The sequence below is a fragment of the Motacilla alba genome, chromosome 2 (genome assembly GCF_015832195.1).
Source record: "Motacilla alba alba isolate MOTALB_02 chromosome 2, Motacilla_alba_V1.0_pri, whole genome shotgun sequence".
Classification (NCBI taxonomy): domain Eukaryota; kingdom Metazoa; phylum Chordata; class Aves; order Passeriformes; family Motacillidae; genus Motacilla; species Motacilla alba.
Window position 1 is genome coordinate 63,783,341 of NC_052017.1, and position 26,697 is coordinate 63,810,037.

Consider the following 26,697-nt stretch of genomic DNA (forward strand, 5'->3'; position numbering starts at 1 on the left):
GTTTTTCAAATTTGGTAGACTAAATAGCAGATTTTGTAAGCAAAAGCAATCTTGACATATCCTGAATGCACTCCAATATTATTTAAGCACATCTAGCAAATCACACTACCAAGATTTTCACATCATAGTCCTATTTCTTTTCACATTAGTAAGTGCTTCTGCAATTTTAATTCATCTTTTCTGCATTGCCCCAGCAAAGACAGACTGCATGAAATTAAGGCAATGAGTAACAATATTTGCAGTTTTCTCCAGACTCGTCTATGAATCATTCAGGTGCAACTTTCATCAATAGAGAAATTTTACAATCATATACATTGAAAGTCCATTTTCAATACAGACTAGGAAAGCAACAATTAACATTTTTAAGTCTTCTCCCGTGGAAAAAAAAAGTATGCAAATAAAAGATGCACCAGAGTATTTTCTTCTAAGTAGGTTACAATGCTGTCATTCTACAGAGATTTTGATAGCCTTTATCTACGGTTTCTGATGTGTACTTTGGGATCCCTGAACAACTTTAGAGATACACTCTTCTATAAAAGGGAATAAAACATGTCAGCCTTGGCACAGATTGTCTGCAGCAGCAAAGTTAGTAAGTAAAATGAAAAAAGAATCATAAAGTTATATTAAATCAATCTACTACACTCCATGAGCTGCTACATTTTAACTGGGTGACTTCCTGCAAGAGGGCTATTATTGCACTTCTTGCTTAAGAAAAGCTCCTTAAAATATCAAGAGGACTATGGCCCAAGTTAGAATTTTAAAGCTTCTTTGGAATGTTTTGATCTGGAAGTTGGTGACCCTCTCTTCACTAAAAAAGTACATAGATAAAAATCTTTAACTGTTAATGTTTCAATTACAGGCATCGATGTATTTTCTGTATATCTGAATGCATTGTTAAATTGAGGGCAAAGTGGCCAGCCCCAAGGCCTGATGTTCCAGTCATTCCTTGCCCAGTGTTTCAAATGGTGCCAATTCCAATACCCACTTTCAAAACTTATTCTTTAATGCTGGCCAAGCCCTTTTTGTGATGGAAGAGAATAAATACATGTTATCTAGTCAATTTTTTTGCACATACAATATTTTGCAAAGTCCAAAATTTTCACATCTCTCATTTTCTTCTCTTTAGGGGGATGTTGCTCAGCCTGAATTGAAAATTCTGAAGTTCTTTAGTAGAACTGACCTTTCAGATTACCTTTATTTATTACAGAAACTGTAAGGCTTTCTTCTCTAGCATTTTCAGGCACTACATCTTATATCTTTGCTTGCCATTGGGTTTCCTGCCTTTTATGAGGTCACTTTACAGTTACTGAATCTCCCTTTTTTCTCTTCTTACTAAATTTATTACTTCTTATTGTTCCTTTTACCTTAGACTAAGCCTTTTATGTTTGCCAAAATTCTCCTCAGGATAAGAAGAAATAGGTTGAGTGTTTTGTGAAGAAAGGACTAGAAGACAGGAGCAAAGATGGATTACAGAAATGTTTTAGACATGTAGGGCATATGGTTGTTTGGTAGCCTCATAAAACTTTCCATAGAAAAGAAATGCCTGATAGTTTCTCCTTCTTTTCTGTATGCCCATTATGTAAAAGGATGATGTGAAGTGCTCAACTGAGCTCTTACAATAAGAGCTTATAAAACTTTTCATCACTTAACTACAATACATTTTCTCAAATTACATTGACATTCTACAGAAACTCTATTGCATTTATCATCCTAAAGTTTCAACTTATGCTGACACTACACAAGTCTTGAGATTTTTTTTTTCTCTGAGTTGTAAGAAATGCAGATCTGGAGCTTTTCTCCAAGTGTAGTAGTTTCACTGTTTCTCAGTCTTTTTGGGTTTTCCTTCCAGAAGGAGATCTGCTGGCTTGTTTCTCATTTCTCTTGAGTAGTTTCTGTGTTCTGTGCATTTTTTCAATCAGGTTTTCAACTCCATACTACCTTTACCCTTTTGGAAGGTTTGGCAAGACCCTCTGGTTAAAACATGTGCTGTTCTGTTGATTTAATCTGGCTGCTTGTACATGCCAAGGAGAACTAGTTCGTTTCACTTCATATAGGAAACTGCGCCAGTGATTTTTTTGCAATTTACAATGCCAATTACATTGTCTGCATTACTGAGTTTGGATCCCAAACAGATCCTTGCAGTCTGCTTGCTTTTGCTTAATACTGACTTCAGGCATGTGAGATGTGTGAGCTGCTATTAACCCAGGCATTCGTGTTAAAATATGACTTTCCTCAGCCTGCATTTAACTGCTACACAATTAAAACAAATCCTTGTGTTCTATGTTTTATAGTGGTGTTGTCAGAACATCAGAAATGAAACATAAATCCTTCTAAAATAAGCTATATATACAAATGATAGAAAAATGTGCTACCGTTTTTCACATGACCACATGGTTGACTTGAAAAATATATTGACTTGAAAAATATACGTGGTCTTTTTTATTATCACCATCTAATGATTTTTTTTTTTTTCATTCAAGAGTAAACTGTTTCTCTAGAGGCTGTGAATTCATGGTCTTCTCCCAAGACTTCTGTGCAGAAAGCAAACTCATTGCTACAAGCACATGAAGCAGATTTCAGTTGAATGTCCCTTGGGACCACACAGTGACAAGCACCGCACAATTGCAAAACACTCACGCTTCCATTTGGCACGGGGTATGGACTGGTGCGAAGCCTGGTGAGCCTGACAAATGAGGCCTAAGCATGAGGGTTTGCCCACTGGAAGTCTTGATTTCATGGCCACGCTGAATGAAGGCAGCAGCCCTACCGTGGGCCCAGCTACAGCTGTGGTCAGGCTGACACAGCTTACTCAGCCCAGAGCAGGCAATGAAGTATCCAGGTGTACATGAGGATGCCCTCGACCTTCCCTGCCATGTGAGGTGAGGGGTCTGATAGTTTCCAAACGGACCTCTTCTTTCCCACTGTGGACCAGACCAGTGTCTTCTGGGGCGCTCACTTCCAACCCTCTCAAGGTGCGCCCGATGGGCAAAAGCAGGGCCACCATATCAGCGGCCATGGGTGCCCTCCACCCTGGGTTGCCTGCAGTCTCCCCTGCTCCTCCGTGATGCCCCACCACTGCAATTTCCCCGCAGATTCCCAGCCGCTGCCGTGAGACACCTCTCCCTCTCCCTCTCTCTCCATTTTCACACTCCACCCACTTTTTGCTTTCTTTCTCCATCTCTGCCACCGTCTCTCTCCCTCTCTGGACTTGTCTTTATTTGGCACTCCCGGAAGCTGCTGGGCATTGCTCTCCCTGCCTGCCCGGGCAGCTGATGTGACTGACTGACACCGGCTCCCGCTGAGGAGGAGGAGGAGAAGGAGGAGGAAGAGGAGGAGGAGGAAGGAGAGCCGCGGCGAGGAGAGGGAGGGGGGGAGCGAGTGACCGGCCGCGGATTTTCATTGCAGAGAGGAGGGGGGAAAAAAAACAACCTACGCGGGTCATCAAAACAGGTAACTCAAGAGCAGGCGGCGGCGAGAGGGGCGGGATGCCGGGAGCGGCCCGACCCCCCTGGCCCTGGGCAGGCGCGGCCGGGGCCGCGGGTGCGCTCCCGCCGGTGGCGGCGGCAGGAGCAGCCGCAGCGGACATCTTGGGCATGGGAGAAAGTGATGTGGGGACGACTCCGGGCTCGGCCGGGGGTGGCAGGGCGGCAGAGTTATTCCTTGGGCGAGCAATGCCCTGGAGGTATCTGGGTCAGGGACCTGCGCTGCTCCTCGACTTCCCTCCTGTCACCTGCGCCGGGCTGCGCACGGAACATCTTCCCCCTCCCTGCCTCCCTCGCTTCCCCCGGGTGCTAAGTGGGAAGGGAGTAATCTGGGCTGGGAGAGGGGAGACCCGAGCGAAATACCGCTTGCGAGGGATCCTCTTTGGGGCCGAAGCCGGATCTCCTCCGCCGAGCCCCCCGTCAGCGCCGGGAGCGACTCCGGGGGTGCTTTCGGCTGTGCCCCAGCCCCCGCCCCGGGTCCCGGCAGCCGACGGGTTATTAAAAATGTCCTCGGCTTGTTTGTGCAGACCTGGCTGTCAAGCGGTGCCGGTCCTGAACTCTCTTAATCAGCGTAAGATGATCTAATTCTGAGGCAGGCGGCTGTAGTGCCGGTGGGTGTTGGGGCGCCGAGCCCTTGGATCCCCCCGCGCTTGGAGCCGGAGATGTGCGTGTGGTGGAGGTGGCAGAAGAGCCTACGGGTTTAGCCCAGAAGAAGGGGTTAAACAGCATCTTAGGGTGAGCGTCCTAAAGGCGTAATATATACCTTTACATAAAAATATATAAGAGATACTTCAAATACCCGGTGGCTTTCAGAGGGGGCAAGAGGAAGGCAGAAATGAAGACCCGTGAAGCCGACGTCCTGCATTTTGCAGTAGCTTGACATCAGGAGCACTCCCCCAGAGACGCAGCCAGCACACAGCCGAGAAGAACTTGTTGTGACCTCCCCCAAAAATGTGCAGTCTGTTCTTTACTTTGGGGCTGCTGTAGATTTGTATCTTGGCATTACAGCATCAACAGTGAGGATTTTTATCAAGTAGAATTCAGATTTTGTAATGTGTAGGGGCAGTCTTAAAAAACAAAGACCATCTGGGGAAGAAAGCTTTTTTTATATACCTTACCTCATGATGTTTGTTTCTGAGTGATGTAAAATATCAGGAAAGAACCCACTTCACAGAGGCCAGTCCATTAGGAAGTAGTTGGAAGGGATCTGTTTAGCAGGGGATCTGAGTGGGATAAACCTGCAGATTTTATAAATTTGTTTCTAAGCCAGGCAAAAGTGGCAGTGGTTTATGGACTACCATGTTTCATTGTTTTCTGAAATTGTAATGAGAAGACTCGTCCTACTTCAGAAATGTAACTGGAAGAATTATTTAGAATAGTAAAGTGGTAGATGGAATGAGTTGGAACTCAATACAGTACTCTCAAATCTGGCCTTTTAAGACATTACTGTGAGTCAGATACCCTAATTTTTGTGCACATTTTATCCTGGCATTTCCTTTTAATTACTCATTATGCAAATGATAGTAAACTTTTTTCTGGTTTTATACATTTTCAGTACTAGGATTTCATAATGCTGGCTCTATTTTGAGCCAGTTTGAACAAGAAGAAAGGCAATCTACCTTCTGTAACAAAGCCAGGCACATACAACAATATGGTCTTTTTGGTCTTGGGCTTAACAAAAATGCAAGTCTTCTGAATACTCCTATGATTCCTTTGTGTCTTTCCTCTTGAATGCTGCTCAGATGTGGAAGGTGGACAGGCACAACTCCAAACTTAATGAATAAAATATGTTTTCTCAATTAAATAAAAATGAAGAGGATGTGCATTATTTACTATAAGGGTAGAACCAATCTCTGACATGTTTTCATTATTCTTTGTCAGCTGTGGCTCTCACTTCAGTGAAGAAAAGTGCTTCTTAGTATACCATAAGGAGCAAGGGTACTAAGATTACATGTATTAAATTCCCTCCCATCATTAGATATTCTGATCCCACTGTATAATTTTTATTAACCATGCAAAATACATTGGGCACTTTAAGTTAAAAAAAATAAGTCATTAAAATTCACCCAGGTCAAAAAATTCTTGGTAATCTGAATTAGCAGGTACTGGAAAAATAGATGAGTAAGGAGGGCTGGAAACCAGGCAACTTGTGTTCAACTCTCAGCCTCGATGTTGACTTGCAACATCACCTGAACAAAGTCAGATAATCTGTGCTTTAATCTGTGGCCTGTCAGTGGCAATAAAGTGCAGTTGGTTTGAACTCTAGGGAGAGAAATTATGAATTGCCAAATATGTTAAATAATATTCTTAGTGGTTCTGCACGAGTGCTAACATCACGTGCAACAGCAGCAAATTCAATAGCTGCAGTTGCTGCCTACTGGAACATCTGACTACATGAAAGAGAACATTCTGTGCTTATTGGGGCAAAACCAGAGAAACATCTATGATAGATAAGGCATACATTTTTGCAGTTATTCTTCTGCTTTATTATGAACTGGTTAAAGGATTTTGCCTGATAAAGTACCCCTGATATATATATATATATTTATATTTATATAAATAATTAAAATTCCTTTTTCTAAAACTTGAAGTGCATCTTTTGCTGTAGAGGGAACAAATGGGAACTTATTGTTTTCATGTGGTTCAGCGTCCACTCCAGTTGCTTACATAATACTTCGAAGTCTAAAGTTTTGGCTCTTCTTCAGAATGTCACTGCTAACAACTATACCAGCATAGCAACACCTTTACTAAGCACTGTATGCTGAAGTGACAAAAGCATGCATGAGCACAGCTACATCTATGGCAATGATTATGCTGATTCAGATGCTTCATCAAGATAGGGAGTTTGGGGCTTAAATCTCTGTGACCTCTGTCACCATTTAGCAAGACTTTATGGCATAGACACCACTGCAGTCTGTAGACATACTGTCTTAATTTCACCTGTGTTCTTAAGGTATTCTCACTGTCAGTTTCAGGGACATTTTGTTATTTAAAAGGTCCCATTGAGACTACTTTCCTGAGTATATGCTAATGGGAATTGCTTTGTCTGACCCACAGTTTTTCAGGGAACAGCTAGCCAAAGAGGTTGCTTGTAGAATTCCAAATACCAGTAGTAGTATACTGGGAATTAAAGCCTTAATGCTTTTGTGGGCTGTATTAAAAAACGAAACAGGGAAATGCTCAATTACATAATTAAATAGTAGCACATTTTTCCAAGAAGATCTGCTCAGATCCTAAGCTATGTTTTGTATTAGTTTAAATATTTAATTAATTGCTCTTTGGAAGGAATGCAAAGAATCATTTACATTTCTGTGTGTAATCCGTCATTGTCTAGAAACAGCAGACTAATTCACCTTGCAGCTCTGGGTCCTCTAAAGCAACAGCAGTCCTCAAAAAGGCTGACTTTTACAAGCCTCTATGGTAGGTCCAGTTTGATTTCTCTGTGTTTCGCAAGACCTCCCACTGAAATAGAGGAGGGATAAATAAAATACTTAAATGTCTGCGGTCTTGTGTGTGGGCAGGTTGCATGGATTATCATTAAAGCTTAGGACCTCTTAAGTAGTAACCAGGTTATATCAGGAAATAGAAAGGTCTGTTTTAGTAGCAGCTGGCCCATTTCATCCTGAATCAGAAGCAAAGGCACAAGTTGCAATGCCAGCAGTATTGCAAAATCAGTGGGATGAGTTTTGGAATGGGAGATGCATGAAGAGCTTAAGTTTTTGTGACCCATAAAGATCCCAGTTGAGCTGCACAGCAGAGGGAGGACTCATATGGCAGAAAGTTTGCTTAAGCCCTGCTGGCTGGTGCTGTGCTGGAGGAAGAGCCACTGGCTACAGGCTGAGTGGAGCAGCCATGATGAGCCTGAGACTGTCAGACACAGATTGCAGCAGGATGTTCTGGTAAGAACAGGAACACTTGCAAACTTGGCTGAACTCAAGCCCGGCTATTCAGGCTTCAACATAATATGGAAATGCATGAGAAGTAGGGTGTGGAAGCTTTGTGAAAGGCCACCAGCGCAGCAAACAAAACTGTTGCAAATCTTGGTACTGAATAACTCTAGTCTTGTCTTTTCTTCAGAAGTAATTTCACAGTTTCTGTTTTTAGAGCTTGCAATACCTTTCACTTAATTTTAACTTCCTCTTTTGTTTTTTTCCTTTCACATCCTGGAAGTACTGAAACATTTACACTTTGTGGAATTTACCCTTTCAGAGAGTTCAAATTCAATTTGTTTGGAACCATAGCATAAAGGATCTTACTGTTCAGTTACTATGAACTGAACTGAAGCACTTGAATAAAATCAGTGTCTGCATACAGTATTTTCTCGGTTCAGCAAGTCTGCTTACATACAGTAATTGGGCTTGTGACAGGTAATTAAATGGCTTGTAAGGCCTTTAGGATGCTTGATTACGTGAAGAGCCTGACACTAATATATAGTAAATGAGGTGGCTAAGAACACTGCATTTCTGTTGATTGAACAGATACTAAAACTAGTACACTTCATTTGAGGGAGAGAAGAAAATAAAACCAAGACAAAAGACCATGAGCAGTGGTGTCATGAAAAGTGAGCATAAAAGGAATAGGAGAATGTACTTAGAAACTGGGTTGCCTTGGTTATTTTCAGTCAATCATGCTTACACAAACTGTCAAGCAGTCTTGACTGCTTCAGTATATCATTAAATAATGAACTCGCTCTTTGTGATCACAAAATTCATGACAGTCAAAATTATTCAGCAAGGAATAGAAGCTCTTCACAGAACTTCCCAATAATTAGGGAATGAACTGATACTCCAGGAGATACTAAGTGCATACATGAACACATACCATATTTTAAAGAATTCATATTAAATTAGCAGAGGCCTAACTGCATTCCATGTCATTATTACATTGACTTGTAGACATACAGCTTGATGTGTGCAGTTGCTCACCCATATTATGGGACTAAACTGGGATGTGATAAGAAATCTAAAATGCATCAACAGTCTTAGAGGTATTTGTCAAAACAGAGATTGTTTTATGATGCAAGTTCTACAATTTTTCTCAACAGTGGGATGAATAAAGGGCTCTATTCTTTTTCAGCGTGCTTTTGTAGACAGTAGCCTGATCACTAGGAGAGGGAGAGAAGCAGAGTAGGAGCCAGAATGCAAACAGAAAATTATGCTTTGTGGTACCAACAGCATAAGGCCAGACAAAGGAAAACACTTGGGTTAAATGGGAGAGGTTCAACATGAACCTGCTTTTACTTCTTCTATGCAAATGTTTTTTTGCTTATAAAAGGTAGCCCTTTAAAAACACAGAGGTTATGCCAAAGAAAGAAGTCCACACACAAGATAATTTCTGTAGCACACTCTTATGCACAGCCATAAGGGACTCATTCATAGCATAGCAGTGGGTTTAACACACACAGTGAGTTACAGACAGAAATGTTTTATGATGAGTATACTAGAGTCAGCTAAGACTTCACATCAACTTAATAGTGAAAATGACACATTCGTCCACAAAAAGCAGAAGTCATACAGACATTTTTGTCTTTTTGCTATTTCAGGTATAACTGTCCATCTTAACAAAAAAAAAGGTCAAAATTCTAATACTGTTTGAGATGCAAAACTAACTATTTCAACTAGGTTTAAATTAAATAATTCTTTATACTTAAGAATGAATTGCTCCCAAATGAGCTTGTAGTAGATCTAGGGGCAAAACAATAAAAAAGGCTCTGATTTGAAACTCAAATCATTCTTCTCACACAGGGCCTTACTGAGAGGTCTTCTGGTTTAATCCAAATTGACATCAGTTTGAGAAGACTCTGTTTACATTCCTCCCCTACAGCTAATGGAAAACAAAACACAAACCATACAAGGTAATGTTCCTGTTGGTCTACCAACACATACTTTCTTCTCACCACTGTTCCCTTTGCGTTCTCTACCCAGAATCTTTTATGATAGCAACCCAAAGAATTTCAAGTGCTCCTTCTTACCACCTAGCTGATACTAAACTGCTTCCAAGCTCTGTCTGGGAACAAGGAACTCCCAAGACCCCCACGCCAGTGGGGGTCTGAACAAGAATGGGATGCAGCAGGAATTTGGGTCTCATGCCAAAGGTGGCAAGAGACTGCCTACTCAAAACAGCTTGGATTTGTAGGTGTTTGAATGATGATATAGGAAAAAGTAATTTCAGGCCCAGGCTGTCTGTGTTATTGTCAGAAATGAAGTGCTGTAAGATGCTTTTGTAATTTGAGGGATTGTTCAGGAATGCATTTCTCCTCCCTTGATGTATGTTGACATAAATTGTACAGAGGAACTCTCAGAGGACGCAGTGCTTTGGATCTAGAAAATGTTCCTGACTGGCTCTCTGATAGTACCAGCTGGCAGTCTGGGGGGTTGTGTATTTTATTTCATATCTTGGTAGCAATTTATTAAAAGATTAAGAGAGAAAGCACTTGTGCAAGGTGCTGTACTTCCAAGGACAGTGTGATTTTCCACTTCCAAGGCAGTGCAACAATGGTAAATACAATTAAAATGCCACATTACTGCCTATATTCTGGTTTAGGCATCTGCCTTTTTTAAGCATAGAGAGGAAATCCAAATCTGACATGTAGGATATCAGATCATGTGCATGAGAGAGACCTGGCATCAATTTTCAGATGCTAGATGAATTTGGAAGAACTGGTACTGAGTGGGGGCAGGGAAGGAAAGCAAATAAATTAACAGGTCATTTCTTTTCAAATAGAGTGCTAGGAAGTAAAACAAACTGTGGAACCTTGTACACTATCTGTTGCTGATGTTTGTGAGAATAATTTCATACTTTACAAGGTAGCACCATTCCTTTGCTCAAAACCCCATTGTTACATGCCTGATATGTCATCATATGTTTTTTTCCCCCTTATGCTACTGTACTGCTTTTCCCTGTGCATCCATTACAGCTTGTTTCTTCTTGAGGATGGAGCAATGTTGTCCTCTGTTGTAAGTCACATACAGTAGTAACAGGAATAGCATGTGTGTGTTTTGACTTATAGTTTGCTGTTTGAGATCAGTATGTCAGGAAATTCTAGTCTACGGCCAAGTTTTTTCCCCTGTTAATAGATAAATGGTGCTTTGAAACAGCTGGGGAGGAAAGCAGTGATCTCCCAAGGCCTGTCTAGAAGAAGAAATCCACTCTTTGAGTTTCAGCATGCTTTGCTCTACCTGGTTTTAGCTTTACTTCTTTTGTGGAAGAAATGACAGATGGTAGGGCTACCACATGCCTTTAGCACTCCCAAAAAAGACACCATTAGCAGTAAACAGGGCAGAGCTGTGGATCTCCTGTCTTGATTTTGTGCCCAAGAGACAATGACCAACATTAGTGTTTAAATGATTTGTCAGTAGAAGTGTGTTAACACCTTTCCTGACTTTTAGGTGACCTTATTTTCAGTGAAGGGCAGTGTTCTTCTTCACCAGGAGAGCAACTGCATAAGGATTACATAGGAGTTGAAGCACTGTTATTTTCTACTCTTTAAAAGCGGTCAGCATCAGCTCTGGGAAAAGATACGTGGTTAACCCTGATCATAACTTCAAGATCAAATCTTTAATTAAAATCCTGACAGGTGAGATAGAGAGTTTGTCTCGATGTAAAAACATGCTTTATGAGAGTGGAAGCATGCCATAGACATATTTACATCCTCTTTTCTTTAATGTGCAGAGATTTAATTTGACACTGTAAGTAGACCAATCTTATTATTTATTTATAATGTAAGCTCTGATGCTGTATCATGGCAGATAGTATCTTCACAGAGTCAAGCTTTGCCATTTGTATTCTGATTCCTTTTGAGCTGTGGCTTTGTGGTGTCTCTTTGACCATGCAAAGTGCAGTGTGGAATAAGTAATCAGATAAAGAGAGGAATATAGGCCAAGAAAATGCTGAAGTGTGTCATAACATGAGCCAAATATGTAAATCCCAAAATATAGGCAAAGATGTTAGTGTTTAGATTGAGAATGGATGGAGAGAGTTTTCATGCTATTGTTCAGTGGATGTTTAGAACACTAACTTTTAATTCCTGTGTTGTTTGTAAGGTAGATAACACTGTGTCATTTAATGGTGAAGCGAGGTGTAAATGTAAGATTAGTATATGTAAAACTGACTGCTCTTTTAGTGTTATGGACAGTAATCACAAAAGTGTTTTTGCACTTTATTCATACATGACAGGCATAACTGTGTGTATTCTTATGTGCGTGACGAGCATGTACGTATATATATAGAAATAGATGCAAATACCCTGTACTGAGGACTATATAAATGTACAGATAAAAAGGCAGACATAGTGTAAACATGATGATTATTAAGTGTAATATTCTGTATAAAAAGAATAGAAACCTGACATTCCTAAGATTGGGATAAAAATGGTTTCTACTTCTGTTTAAAGACTCTAACAATATATTATTCTATTATTGCTGGTGATGCCTGCTTTTGGAAGAACAACATTGTAGTTCTCCAGTTAATGGGGCTAGAATAAAACAGTGAAGAATATAGTGAGTAAGAGACTGTATTGTAGCAGGAAAGCGTTGCATAAAAAGATCCTTCAGGTATTTGAGCTGGGTTATTCCCCTGAACTTCTGACACTGTAATGTGTATTCTTAGTGTCTTACAGAAGGTCATTTATTGGGTAGTGCATTATAAGTCTGCTCATTTGTGAAACTCCTCAGACCTCCTGGTGTGTGCCCTCAGATCATTGAGTTTGTAATCAAACAGTTGGATTCTTTCACAGGCAAAATCAGACTGAAGAGGCCAAAAAGTGACAGGTCTTCCATAGAAGTTTGTGCATAATTTTTGTGACATTTGATGACATCATCAAGGAAAATTTTAGGCAAATGAAAAAACCCTAACCTACCAGACTGTATTTTCACATAAAGAAAAATAGGTACTATACTAAAAATATATTTTAAAATACTGATGAAATTAGTGGACTGTATTATGTATTAGTATGCTATGTTACACCATCCAGATTTTCGAGTGGTTGAAAACAGAACTTTTGAAATAGACACCATTTTAGGCTTTTATGTAGTAGGGTAAAATGTGAAAAGAATGTATTCATAATATTTTTTAGGATTAACAATGTTCTGTTTTAAGAAAAGTTTTAATATTCTTATAAAAGTTTGAATATTTCAGAAGCTCCCCTGATACATTCATCTCATTCCTGCCAGGATATTTGTAACCTTACAAAAACATTAAGGTGTGTTTTTTTAAGTGAATTGATTTTTCAAACAGAATAGTGGGCCTTTTGCAGTATAAAGAAAGTATATTGTCAGTGGGTCAAGGGAGGTGATCCCACCCCTCTGCTCAGCCCTGGTGAGGTCGCACCTGGAGTGCTGTGTCCAGTTCTGGGCTCCTCAGCACAAGGGAGATACGGAGCTCCTGGAGCAGGTCCAGTGGAGGGATGCAAAGCTGACCAAGCAACTGGAGCATCTCTTTCATGAGGAGAGGCTGAGGGAGCTGGGCCTGTTCAGCCTCAAGAGGCAACCAAGAGGGGACCTCATTGATGTCTATCAGTACCTGAAGGGAGGGTGCCGAGAGGACAGATCCAGGCTCTTCTCAGTGGTGCCCAGCAATAGCACAAGAGGCAGTGGGCAGCAGCTGATGCCCAGATGTTCCACCTGAATATGAGGAAGAACTTCTTTACTGTGCAGGTGACTGAGCACTGGAACTCATTGCCCAAAGGGGTTGTGGAATCTCCTTTACTGGTGATATTCAGGAACTGTCTGGATGCAATCCTGTGCCATATGCTCTGGGGTGACTGCTTGAATGGGAAGGTTGGACCAGATCACCCCTCTGAGGTCCCTTCCAACCTGACCCATTCTGTGATAAGACAAGAGAGCCCCTCTGAATTTTTACACTGTTAGTATGCATGCTGTCTAATGTCATCCTCTTTTGGGGGTTTGATTTTTTATTAAATATAAATTGGAAAACCCCACAAATTCCAGACAAAACTTTCTCACAAGAATGGTTCTTTCAAAGGTTTCATGCTGTAAAATCTTCTGCTTCACTTTTAGGTCAAACATAAACCTCATTACATTTATAAAGTCTGGAAATCCCACCCTGTTTGAAAGGCAGCATGACTCAGAGCACAAGAGCTTTGCACGTGTTTCCACAGTCCTAGTAGCTAATTTTGTCTCATGCTTAAATTTTTAGAAGAAAAATATTATTATTATATTTTACTAAGAAGAATTAATAGTACTTTTTGTAAATGAAAACATTTATTTCCATGGTAATTTTCTTATTAATTATAACATTTAGGCACTCTGCACTGGCTGTGGAGACACTGAAGCAGCAATGTTTGGTTTGGTTGCTGAGTGTTGCATAGTGGTGCATTTTATTAATCTGCTATTAGGCTTTAATATCTCTGCAATACTAGCAGGCTGTTCTTTAGGAACTAATACATTTACACTTTTGTTCCATGTCTACCTAACCATTCTAGTCTCTGAGCCATACAGGAATCAGTGTCTTGTGGAAGAACACACGGGATGATGGCCCCAGAGAGCCTCTGACTCCCTGCTTGCCCCAGCTGGGGATGTACACTCCCCTGTTGCTCCTGCTTTTGCACATCCTGGTGCTGGGCAGGGGATGCATCCTAGTGTGGGGCTGGAAGTGGCCACAGGGATCATGTTAATCATCATCACATACACCCCTTGGCGAATGTCACTTATGAGGATCAAACACTCACAACCTTAAGTGGGGAACGTGTACATTAAACTCGCTCTATTAAATGATAGGGGATTTAAACATAGCTTTTGCCTTTGCTTATATAACTCTTTCTCACTCTATATGGTATATAGCACTTTTTTCCTTAGAGATTGGCCAATATTCAAAAATATCAATGCCTACACTGCCTCACATGTAAGAGAGAAGATAATCACATTGTGAGGAAAGAAGGCAATGTGTGAGTTGTTAAAAATGTAACCTAATTTCTGTTTAATCTTAAATCAAAAGCACTGCAGCAGTACTGCACAAGCAGGCCTCTGGATTTTTTTTTCAATCCAAATGTTAATTAGCATTGATTTTAGAAGCTTGGGAAACACTGGTTCATATCAGGCACTTCTGTAAGGAAAAAAATTATGGTAAATCATATAGGAAAAATAAACAGAAGACCTTCTTGGATTTTTGTGTAGTCTTCAGTCCAGTGGGTCCTGCTAGAAAGTATAAAAGACCAAGGCAAATTTCAGAATTAACCTTTTCAAAAATCAGAGAGTATTAATTGTGTCTGTATTTTATTCTCTGTAAATGCTGACTCAAATAATTGTAGGCATAAGATTTTACCAATTACTTCTATGACTATTCCAGTCATCTCAGTATCTGGTTGGGAGCATATATATGCATTTTGTCATAAGCTGTTCACGTGCAGACTGTTAAAAGCTACACTAGCAGTGGTTGGAACCTGCTACTTAGAATGAAGAGCCAGAGCTGAGTGCTGATCTGATTCCCTGCTGACAAAGAAGCAAGTTACCCTTTGTCAGCTGCTTCACTGCAACTGATTATGTTCCAGAAAGACAGTGCTTAAAAAATGAGAGTTTTACCATAAAAGAATAAAAAATGAGAGTTTTACCATAAAAGAAAAAGCTGCAAGATGAACAGAACTGCAGCATGAAGCAAGGACTTTACTGAGAGGGATCTAACACTGTTTCTATCCATAATGATGTTTTTCAGAATGGCAGAGACTCATGGCTTAATGGAGAGATTGGAGAAAGCAGTGACTCGACTTGAATCATTGTTTTCAGATTCACACAGATCTGGTGGAATGGAGTGTGATGGCATCAATGGAGTCAATGGAAGTAAGTATGTTATTTTGAAGTACCATCTCTCTGTTATTAAAAAATTGCAAATAATGTATATGTTTGTTTTCTGAGAGGGAATGCGATCCCACCTCCTACAAATTCTGTATCAAAATAAATATTTTAAAAATTTTATTTAGAAGCGCCATGTGACAAGCTTAGTAGCATGCACAATTCTAAACTAATATGGCCTAGAAAATTAATGATTTTACTGTTTCTTAAATATACTGTCCATGTCTCAAGCTTTATTACTCTTTCCATTTTAGAAATTATATTTACAACTTATATCATTGTAAATAACTCCCCAGATTAAGATGTCTGCTTGATTCCAATTAGCAGAAGAAATGAGACATCACCTAAATGTACAGCATAAATATTCCTATAGAAGTCACCAATATAAACACTGTTGATTTGACAGCTCTCTCTGAATTTCACGGTGCAGAGCCACTTAATTTGTTTAACATCCTTAATCAAACATGAGTTTGTTTGGAAGCATTTGCTCACTAAAGACTGCTATACATCTATGGCCTTACATTCTTATCTCTTGAGCTCTCTGTTCTCGAGTGGCTCTCCAAAGCACTACAGTGGAGAATATACAAAAAAAAAAGCCTGTTCCTTGTCTATTCATATCATATCATTGAAATACAGTTTTTCATGCCTTAATATTTGTGGTACCTGAAAGTTGTAGGCTAAATAACTTTACGAATGTGGTACTTTTATAAATGATGAAATAGAAATGCTCTTTCCTCTCTCCAAAACTTTTTTTTTTCATCGAGAACGCCCGCATACATCTCATTATTAGCTTCATGTTCTTTGCTTTCTGTATTCCTTGCCCTTTCTTGCATTCTCCAGAGAAGAGCACATCCCAGCATGGACTCAGCTGCTGTACAGAAGCTGCAGGACACATGGAAAGTTGCAGGTAGTTTCCTTTACTGACACAGCAACAAGTGAAGTGTGTGAGCTGCTGTGTTGTCCCCTATGCCAGCTGACACATGCGAGGGTCGTTCCCTGCACCCTTGTGTGCCATGGGCTTGCACACTGGCAGCTGCTGTGGAGCAGCTGACTGAGAGCAGTGTGTTTCTGTGGCAGGAAAGGAGCATCTTCCAGCAGGCTTCCATGGCAGATGAGTTAGCCAGTCACAAAAAGCTTCAGTAAAAAAATGTTTGCAGTCCAGAGAAAACCTAGGCAGCTAGCAAACTGTAGCAAAGTCAGAGAAATACGATCCGTACACAAACTGACAAATAAATCAATCACCACTAGGAATTGTGCAATTCTCAAAGAATTCAGTCATGTAATGAGTCCATTTAGGTGAATCTGTATTTATCCAGAGCCCAGTATTGCAGAATCAGGGTTGCTTTCGGAACAGGAGATCTCACCATGCCAGGAACTTCCATGAAAAGTGCTTGTATTCTTGACCTGACCTAAGAGCTCAGTCAGGTGAAGAGATTCACCCCCCAGGGAACCAGAGCCTGAATACCCGAACAGATCCCTAGAAGAAAACAACTGAGAAGCCTTGTTGAAGTGTGATTATAAAACACACCCACTGGGAGACTGCAGTAAGAAGCTGAGATGAGCAGCACCATGGGGTGCTTGCCAGGCTGCATGACATCTCCAGGCAGAGCTGTCTCACACAGGGACTCAGGAATTAGCTTTTGCTGGTGCAGTTGGGAAAGTGTTCAGTTTGTGTGACTGGTACACCTACGGTGCCCCCAAAACCACTGTGTGCCTGTGTCACTGTGCCTCTGGAGAGGTTCATGTTGCCACAGCCACTGCAAAGGAAACAGTCTTACAGGTCTCTTCTTTATTTTTCTCCTTCAAAACTGACACTCAAGCCATAGTGTGACCTTTTTAAAATCTCCAGTTGAAATGGAGGTATACTTCTTTCTTCAACCATGACCTCTATCTCCTAAAAGACCATTCCTTAATTTGACTTATTAAAAAATACAACCTTGGCTTTTCAATTAGTACATTATCAGAAACAGGATCGGAGATCTGTACCTTTACTGTTTTCCTAAATGGCATTACAACAGCAGAACTGCTAATAAATCGTTCCGTTGCTCTGCACGGCCCACAGCAAATTCTAGTAAATGCTCCGGGGAGCGAGCTGCATTGAATAGTAAAAAATAGCATCGTTGCTTTCTAGTTCTGCATAGGAGAATTTGGTGAACTGTTATGTAAAACTCTACTCTAAAAGGAAAACGTTAAGAATGAATCTTTTGGAAATATACACAAATTTTGAAAAAGAACATAGATGGGCTTTGGAAAGCATCTCCACAGCTAAAACCTTTTGTGCATTAGGTCATTTGAGGGGTTTACACGCAAACACTTAATATGGAAGAAAGCCCAGAAATTCCTCAGAATTATAGGTGAATGGCATCAAGAGAACAAAAGGAGCCTTGAAATCCCACCTAGCTGACTAACTACATTTTCTTTTTCACACAGGCCACTGCAAACTCCAGTTGCCAGAGCCTGTCTTTTATTTTGTCATGGAGCCAGATGACTCTTGTGGAATAAAGAGGGCTTTCATAACTATGAATTTGGACACAATTGTTATATAGTGTCAAAAGGTTAAAGCAAATTCTCTGGGGAAAGCCTGGTACCTCTTCAGAGCAATCCTCAGGCTTTATTAATGAGGGAGAGAGGCAGGGAAGAATTTTAACCTTGTTCTCTCGGATCCTACATACGTCATAGATTCACATGTGTGTCATTCATGCTGGATCTGGCAAAGGTTCTGAGGCATAGACAAGATATGAGGGAGTAAAGGGAGGGTTGGAAAGCATCCAAGGAAAGATTGTTTTTGCTATCTTAACAGATACCACATAGTGCCATGTAGAAGCCAGGTGCTTAAGAAACTGAGGCCGATCTGCATTTTCTGATTGTTCACTTAATCAGGAAGCTGCTCTGTGTACCATATAGAAAATAGCAGCTTTATTCATCCTTTGTAATGGATAGCATCTATCTAGTCAATGGGGTATGTCGTCTGGAAGACTTGTTTGAGCTTTCTTTATCCAGTGACAGTTTCACAAGGTGAGACAACAAAATGAGGAGATTACAAAGCCATATCTCACTGCATAAATCTACTGTCAACCCATTCCAAGGACTCTATTACTGGAAATGGAATTGGTTGCTATTAAAAGCCACCAAACATCACAGAGATCTTCAGGAATGGACTAGTATAAAAATAGTTGTTAAGTACAGTGCGGGTTCTTTTTAAGGGATAATATTTGGTAAAGTACAATAGGGGAATTTTGTTAAGAGAATTAGACTTCTCAGGTCACTCCTTCGAAGGGCTGAGAGATGTTTGTTTTAGCACATGTTATTTTAAGACGAAAGAGGCTTCCCACTGCATTATACGCAGGAAATTCTCTTGCAGGTTCCTATTCAAGTTCTACCAAGAGCAGGATTTTTTTTCTCTTCTTTCTGTCTAGGACAAAAATAATTTTACATCCTTTTTCACTGATTTCATAAATCAGAAATGAAGTTACAGAAATCTCCTCAGTTTCTATGATACACCTCCTCCATCTGCTACATGTCCTATGCATTATATACTTTATGAACCCATTATAATGGAATGTTCCTGTTCTACAGGCATAGCACCATATGTGGAAGCCTTTGATAGGCTGCTGAACGGAAGTGTTGCTGAGTTTCTCAGGTACAGCAAGATTCTTGAAGGTGACGTGAAGACACATGTAAGTATTTACTCAGATTTTCCCATGATGATGGAAGTGTACAAGTCTTGGAATCTGTGTGATCAGCCTTGATTTCTGAGTAGAGCAGTATCTTAATAGCAGAACAAACTCTTAAGTTATTAATTCTTGTTGTAGTGATAGCCTGGCATAAAATACTGAGTACAGGTGGTTCAGGAATGGCAGAAGATTGTGTGGATTCATAAGAGAAGATTGCTTGCCTTCTACAGCACCAAAGTTGAACACCATAAAATGCAAAATATATAAATATTCTCAGTCACAGGCAATTTGAATAGTTTTGTTGGCTTTGTTTGAGCTCTTTGCAGGACAGGAACACAATTAAGAACATGTGCCAACAAATCAGTAGCAAACAATAGGTGGGCCCATAAATCATAACTTCCTGTGGTTGTTTTCTAGGCTTGTGTATCATCATTCCAATTAATATAGAGATTTTGTTCTGGTTGTTCGTTTTTATTACTCACATCTCTTTCATTTGTAACAATGTAGCAAACTAAAACTATACAGCCATTTAAATGACGTTTTGTTAAAAATAGAAGTTGTAGCGAGGAAGTACTGTGGTATCATTTTCATGATGACAGTACTCTCTAACCTTACGATCTTAACCTTGCGATCAGAACTTGTTTGTTTTGTTTTATTTTTTTAAGCTGGTCTTCCCTAAAATGGGTGGTGATGTAATTGACAAGGGATGGAGTCATCTTACCAACAGCTTACCAATATAGATTTGGGAAAAAGAAAAATAAAAAACCATCCCACACCCAAGAGAGCTGGGATCAGTGCAAGCTGGATGAGAAGGAGTGTGATGCTTTTGACTTTTCTAGTAGATCCATGCCATCAGGCCTTCCTCTGTGTGTACGGTTCCCTGTTGATTGCTGCTGCTGCTCTACATAACAAACATCGTAGCCAGAAAAACATGCAGTCCTACAAGCTAATGAGATTCATGTTGCAAGGCCAACATAAATATTCTTCAGGTTCAACCAAGTAACCAGTCTACTTGCAGAGAAAGATGACTGGATTATTCTGTGATCTGTGTTTTTTTCTCTGGTGTTACATGTTCTGGTTTGTAGGACAGAGTTTCTGACCTAGTTAGGCCTAGAAAACAGGAAGGAGTAAGGAGACCAGGCAATCCTAGATGATCTTTGTTTTTCTGAAGAAATGCTGCACTTCTTTTTTATTTGAAAAATCCTAGACAGTTATACTATAAAATATATATACTTTGTTCTTCAGACAAACTAGGGGAAAATAAATAAATGGGGGTTGGAGAGTTGGAAGAAGAATTGCGAACCTAACTGAACAGAAGATTGCTCCCTGGGAAGGATTGATTCTAGCTTGGTTTTTACATTCATTAGACATCATTATTTTGCAGTTGATTTCTTAACAGTTTAGATCTGAGTGATACAAAAATAGTCCTCCTACCAATACTAAGCAGGGAAAGGGATTGCATTAGACATTCTAAATTGCTAAACCCTTTTTAATATACGCTATCTGTAAATGTTTAAATAATTAAATCAGTAAGTGTATTAATTTATGCATTTGTCACTATTTCTTACTCATAACTGAGCCCATATAAAATATTATTAATAATTTGTCAGCCAAGTTTGTGGACAGTCCCTAGCATATTGTTGATGATAGTGTAATGCAAGCTGTGATATGGAGTATTTGTTAGTGCTGTGAGCTTAGACATTGCATTAACTTTCTTTACATAAAGAAACTGGTGATTCTGATTGCAGCCTACTAAATATTCTGAAATCTTAGATTCTGCATTTACAACGTGGAGCCAGACTGTGGTTGCCTTATGCTCATGCTTATCACTGAAGCAACATCTGTGCTTTACCTTAACAAGTGGAACAAGGAGTATTTTTCTTCTGGGTGTCTTATAGACCATGTGTCCTCAGCATTATACTTGCAGCTGCTGTCTCTTTCACATAATGAGCTGAAGGGAAGGTTGTATTTCATTTCAAAAAACACCTGTTGCCTTGAAAAACCTCACATACCTGACGGACCAGAATGGTAATATGAGAGAAAGAGAGACTTCATATTATGCTAAAGAAATTAAGGATTTAACATTATGTGTTTTGTGCCGATGGCTGTAACAGTTGTGTGGTTTGTGTGCCTGGCAAAAAGGAGAATTCAGACACAACTGGTATCTGCTGGGGAGCCTCATTCCTGTTTTTTCAGCAGGCTGTACTCTAAAAAGTCTGTTGAAAGAAAACAAAACAAACAAACCACAAAAAAGAACTAATAGCTAGCTTCTGGCTCTCTTAAACACAGCAGCATAGTGGGCTTTACAAAGATTAGTTTATCAGAGTCCTGCTTAGGCTCAATCTTGAGAGCAAGATATTTCTCATTCAAATTACATTACATATGGTGGTGAATCTCTGAGGTCAACTGCACTGAAGAAATTAACCACTTTTTAAAAGACAGGGAGAATGGTTAGGCTTTTACATCCTCTCTTTGAAACAAATTACCCTAAACAGCTAAGATAAGATCTTTTCCCTATTCTGTCACTGTGGAATAAAGATCTGGTGATTATATGGATATTTCTATGAAATGCAAAATCCCTTACAGGCACAGATTTTATGAAACCACTTTCTGCTGTCCATGTCATAACTGTAGAACATGTGAAGTCAGTGAAAGAGTGAATGTGGCTAGGACTGCTACCAACCAGCTGTCTTTGGTATGACATACCTGTGTCTGACATACCAGTGTCTTGGAGGCTGTCACCAACCATTACAGGTGGTAACAGCCCTGAAGCTGACTCACCATATATGCCAACACCAAAAATTGTCATTCTGTCAGAATGAGGGAAACTCAAAAACAGTATAAAACAGATTGTGACTCTACAGCACAGGCCATGAATCCAGCACTGCAGAAAATGTGTTAAGGACAAAGAGCTGCTTGTGGAAGACATAGTCTACCTTTAGATTGTGTCCCAGTGAGAAAGCTGGGCTCAAGCAGGTTTGATGGGCTCTTCGCCTTGGCAAAGCAAAGAAACCAAGACTTTAGAAGGCCAAGAAGCAGGTTTTTGTAATGTGTTTATTATTAATTTCTTCACATTATTTTTGTTTATGTGTGATCTCAAGTGGTGGAATACTTTGGCTTGAATTTGAGTAATGTACCAGATGAGACATCATGATAGGAAGAGAATGTACTGGTTCTACAAGAGAAGGATAGATAACCTCACATTTCCATATTTTAGTATTTTATGTGGTACAGAGCAGAGCATAATTGCAGCCTTCTGTCAAACACATAAGCTAATACTTGCCTTTTAAAAAATGTTTATTTGTAAAAATCTTTTAACCTCCCAACCCCACCAGTTGAAAGAACAGATTGTCTGTGTGATTCATTTATGTTCCCTCTTCTCTCATCCGAGCTATTTATCTTGGAATGGAAAACTATAAAAATATGGATGCCTTTTCCCTTCTTTCTTCCATCAACTTCCAGCTGCTGAAATGCAGAGCTCAAAACAAAAGCTCAAAGAGCTTGGAGCATTCAGAAATGAAGTGGTAGGTGGTTCAGTTGCTCCTTAGTGGAAGAGGGTTTGGATGCAATCCATTACATGTATGACTGCCTGAACATGATTAGCACCGAGAGGTAATTCACAGCACATTATCCAGTCTGCAGGAGTTCTCTGTGTGCATGCACTTGTTTCTTATCATGGTGAGCAGAGAAAGCAATGTGCACCCCACAAATGTGGCATGCACGTACAGAGAGAATTTAATTATCTGTTATATGACAGCAGTGACATTCTTCTCTTCTTCCCAGTAAAGTCCACGTAACTATAAACAGAGAGCTGAAAGCAGGAGATATGTTTTATGACATATATATGCACTTTGCAAAGTGCCACTCTGGTTTGGACTGTGAGTGGAGTTAAAAAATCCTACCTTCCTCTTTTTTTTCAAAAGAGTAATTATGACACATGAAATGGCTGCATGTTGTCTTTTCATGTGAGAGATGCTGAAGAAGGAGTCAATGATGGTCATAACCCTGAACTTTGAGCAGGATGTGCTGCTGTCTGTGCTACACCAAAAACCCCCCACTTTTGCACTTTATCTTAGCTTATCTAAATGCAGACTATCAAACCCATTATTTGACTGATTCCTCATTCACAAGGCAATTTGCTTACAGGGCAACAGAATGCACAAGTGTACTCTCGTGTTCATCTTTTGTGCTCAGAGGCTGTGTGGTTTTAGGCATTGTGTTGAAAGTTGAATTAGAGCTCAGAGAAGAGGATGATGTCAACATGCCCAAAGAGAAGCTTGCTGTCAGGCTGCCTTTTTATTTCTGTGAGAGGTATTTTCTGCTACATGGAATAAACACCAAACCAAGGTGCTAGTGCAGGACTGGGGAAAATGGAATACATAAAAAAAGAAAAAAAAGATAGATATTTTTGACAGCATACAAAGTACACTTAACTGAGAGAAGGAGCCTTAGAGGGTGGAAAATGGTAGTGCTGTCCCCCAAAAGGGAAAATAAAATGAAATAATCAGGCTTGGAAATCTGTCAGTGTTAAAGTTGATTTTGTAATGCTAATTCAGCCATGTTTCTCACCCCGTATATGTACCACAAGATACTTCATAAAATGAGCAATAAAGAATGTTCACTTTAATCGGAAAAGAAAGATGGAAATGCAGTATATACAATCTAGCTGAGAGCCTAATTTAGAGGTTAGTTTAAGAAAAACCTGACATTTCTAGGAGTTTTACAACTTTTGATTGCTCTGTCCTAAAGGACAACTTCTCATATGGCCTAGGGATTGAATCTGGCTTTCAAAACAAGCAGGATTTTTTGAGTCAGGTGCAGTGCTGTGCAGACATGCTTGTACCTGTTGGACTGTAAAATACCTGGTTGGGAATAAAGATGGCTCCTGAGCAAGAAGGACCTGTCCATTCCAAGTCTAGAACACTACCTCCTGAAAGAGTGCATGTTTTTCCAACAATTTTGATTGGAAGTGGATCAGGCTGTTAGTTTCTTGACACTGGCATTGCAGTAAAGACCACTTGTTTTTCTTATTCTTTAAAAAGTTAAGAAAGATATAAAAGTCAAACAAGTATTGAAAAATCAATGCCATGGTGGCCAGTACTGGGCTTTTAGTTGTGTATTGCTGGCACGAGAAACATGCACCTGTAAATTCGGGGGGGATAGTGGTGAGAATATATAATGAGAACATTCCTTATGGCATTTAGTCAGAAACATAAGAAATCAGAAACACAAACAGTCAAGGCTGTCAAGAGTTATTAATAACCTGTTTTCATGGGGGTTCTTTGCATATGAAGCAGTTCCTGACTTAATCCCTAAGCAGTTGATTTCAAAGTAGTGCAGTTGATCAGGGACCATTACAGACCATTTTAGACCAAGGTCTAAAACTATTGCCCCCTAAAAAGGATATTATGTGTATATGGTTACTCAGTACAATAGGATTTTCTGATCTCCCCAGGATGCTAGAAAAAGGTATCTGAATGATTTGAGTGGGAAACTTTATATGCAGTGTGAAAACAAAGATAAATCCGTCATGTTTGCCCAAGAAAATGTTGGATAAGTTGCTCTTACAAAAAAAAATCTGATCATGAAGTGTTCCTTAATTAACCAGATGAATTCAGAATAATATTCAGTGTTCAGACTAGATATAAGGTCCATGTTTTACCAGTCAATTTACTTAATGAATGGAGCAATTAATCAAGGCATACATTGCATTTTTGGCCATTTGAAGTCAAAGTCAGAACTGATCGTATGCTTTAGCTCATGGTAATTTTGCTATCCCTCTAAAATTCTTTCATTGAAGCCCTTTAAGAGAATATTTGAGTCAACTGGCAGAAAACCAGTTTTTCTTGGTGGTTTTCCAGGAGAAGCGGTGTAAAGACTAGAGGCATAAGAGTTCCACAAGTTGAAAACCACTGCATCAGCTTAACCAAAAATCATAAGGTGATAAAATTGCATGGCTAAAAGAGCGAGCTAAATCACAGATGGCTTTAGAGTGTGAACCACCTACACTCAGAGCCACAAATACAGTGTGAGAATGTCTCCACGAGCCTGTTGCAAAGCCATTGCCTAGGACACTTGCTGGTGTAAAGTCAGGAGAAAACTTATTAGGGAGGATTGAATATACGGAGTTGGCACAGAGCCAGGGTCCATGAGGAAGCCTTGGTAATTACTTTTCCCTCTGTTTCCAAGCAGTCGAGGATCTGGAGAGCATATAGGTGACAGTCATCTCAGGCACTCAGCATCACAATTGCTGTGAGGTGTGTGGTTCTCACAGCAGTAATTTCTAGTGAACCACTGCCAAGTTACACTTTCTTGATCCATCAGAAAAACAAAGACACCATCCTTGCTATTGTCATCAGCATGAACCTCTTGTGACTGAAAATTCTTTTTACTGGTACTTATAGTTCTTATATCTCTGGTGAAGATTATGAGTTGGACTGGTAACATAATTCAAACCCATTTCTTTCAATCTGAGATATACACATCCATGAATGCTTTTTTTTTCCCCAATTTTTTTTCCGTTTTGGGACACGTGCTTGAATGATGTCATTTGTTACTACAGGCTATGAGTAAGTATTTTATTAATTTTCAGTCTCATTCTTTCTGAAGAGCACGTGTACACTCTTTTCACTCATCTGCCTCCCCATCCCTGACCTGCTTTTATTTTGCTAGTTGGTTGCAACTGTTTTGAGTGTATAGAAATGCTGGGCTTGGAAACTGAGAAGGCTGTTCACTGTAGTCAGCAAAAAACCAAACAATGAGCTCAGAATCTGGCTCTTCAGTCAGTTTCTAGTAAAAAGGAGTTCAGTGAATAATGAGAATTAAGCCACAAGGGAAACCAGTGTGCTGTTTGAATGTTGTTTTAAATAAGCTGGGAGTGCTGTCAGGAGTGATGAGGGTATAATGTGGCCACAAACGTGCATTGCCTCTTTTTATCCAGTATGAATTGCATGATCAATATGGTCACATTTCTGAATGTTGAAGAGTCCATTAGGATAGATTAAACCATGTCACTGTCACTGCTAACTTCTTTTAGTCTACTGACACCCATAAATGGAACTATGTATTTCCACAATTAATCTGCACTGCAAAGCAGTTTAAGTATTGGTGCACAGTTTCATAAGTTTAATTATGTGTTTTTTTCCAGAGATACAGTAAAATGATTCATTAAGCATCTTTATGTAGAACTTTGAGGCTGAAATATTTCTTTCTTGTTGCTTTAGTACATGTTCTGTTTTAAAAAACACCTTAGTTCAGATCTGCTTTTTAATCACATCCTTGCCTCTCGGAGTGGCTGGGGCTCCCTCTCCATGTACATGGGGGCTTTTGTTATTTAGCACCTCTGAAAGGGAAAATATGGTTCAGGTGGGAAGAAATGCTAAAATTTTATTATAGATGTCTGAGCTTTAAGTTTTGAACTGACTTCCATGTTAGCAATTTTGGTTGGGTGCCTGGGATTCTTTCAAGGTGATGAAAGAGGAAGTGAATTTACAAGGAGACAAGTTCTGGCACTTTTAGCCTTTGAGTTGCTTTCAGAGAACTCAGTGGGACTACTTGCAGAGTGAGGTGCATTGTCACCAGTTATCTTGAAGTGCATGAGAGGCAGAACATACAAAAAAGTCTTTTCCATATAAGAATCTATTTGTCCAGGCTTTCTCTCTAAAGGTGGTGCAATTTCTTAGAAATCAGTGGGTCTCCAGTCTTTATCAGGCAACTTGTCAGACAGACAAAGTCAAG

The 26,697-nt window shown here is 39.8% G+C and overlaps 1 protein-coding gene across 2 annotated transcripts in view; it reads left to right on the plus strand.

Moving 5' to 3' along the window:
* Nucleotides 1-3,147: 3,147 nt before the first annotated feature.
* CAP2 (cyclase associated actin cytoskeleton regulatory protein 2) overlaps nt 3,148-26,697 on the plus strand; it is a 71,830-nt gene continuing 48,280 nt past the window's right edge. Inside the window, exons 1-4 of one of the 2 annotated variants that reach the window (XM_038127029.1) lie at nt 3,148-3,450; nt 9,227-9,336; nt 15,150-15,274; nt 18,863-18,963. In XM_038127029.1, the coding sequence (XP_037982957.1) occupies nt 15,151-15,274; nt 18,863-18,963 (225 nt within the window). In that variant the 5' untranslated portion in view covers nt 3,148-3,450; nt 9,227-9,336; nt 15,150. The remainder of the gene's footprint in view (nt 3,451-9,226; nt 9,337-15,149; nt 15,275-18,862; nt 18,964-26,697) is intronic. The other variant, XM_038127028.1, reaches the window with a different exon arrangement.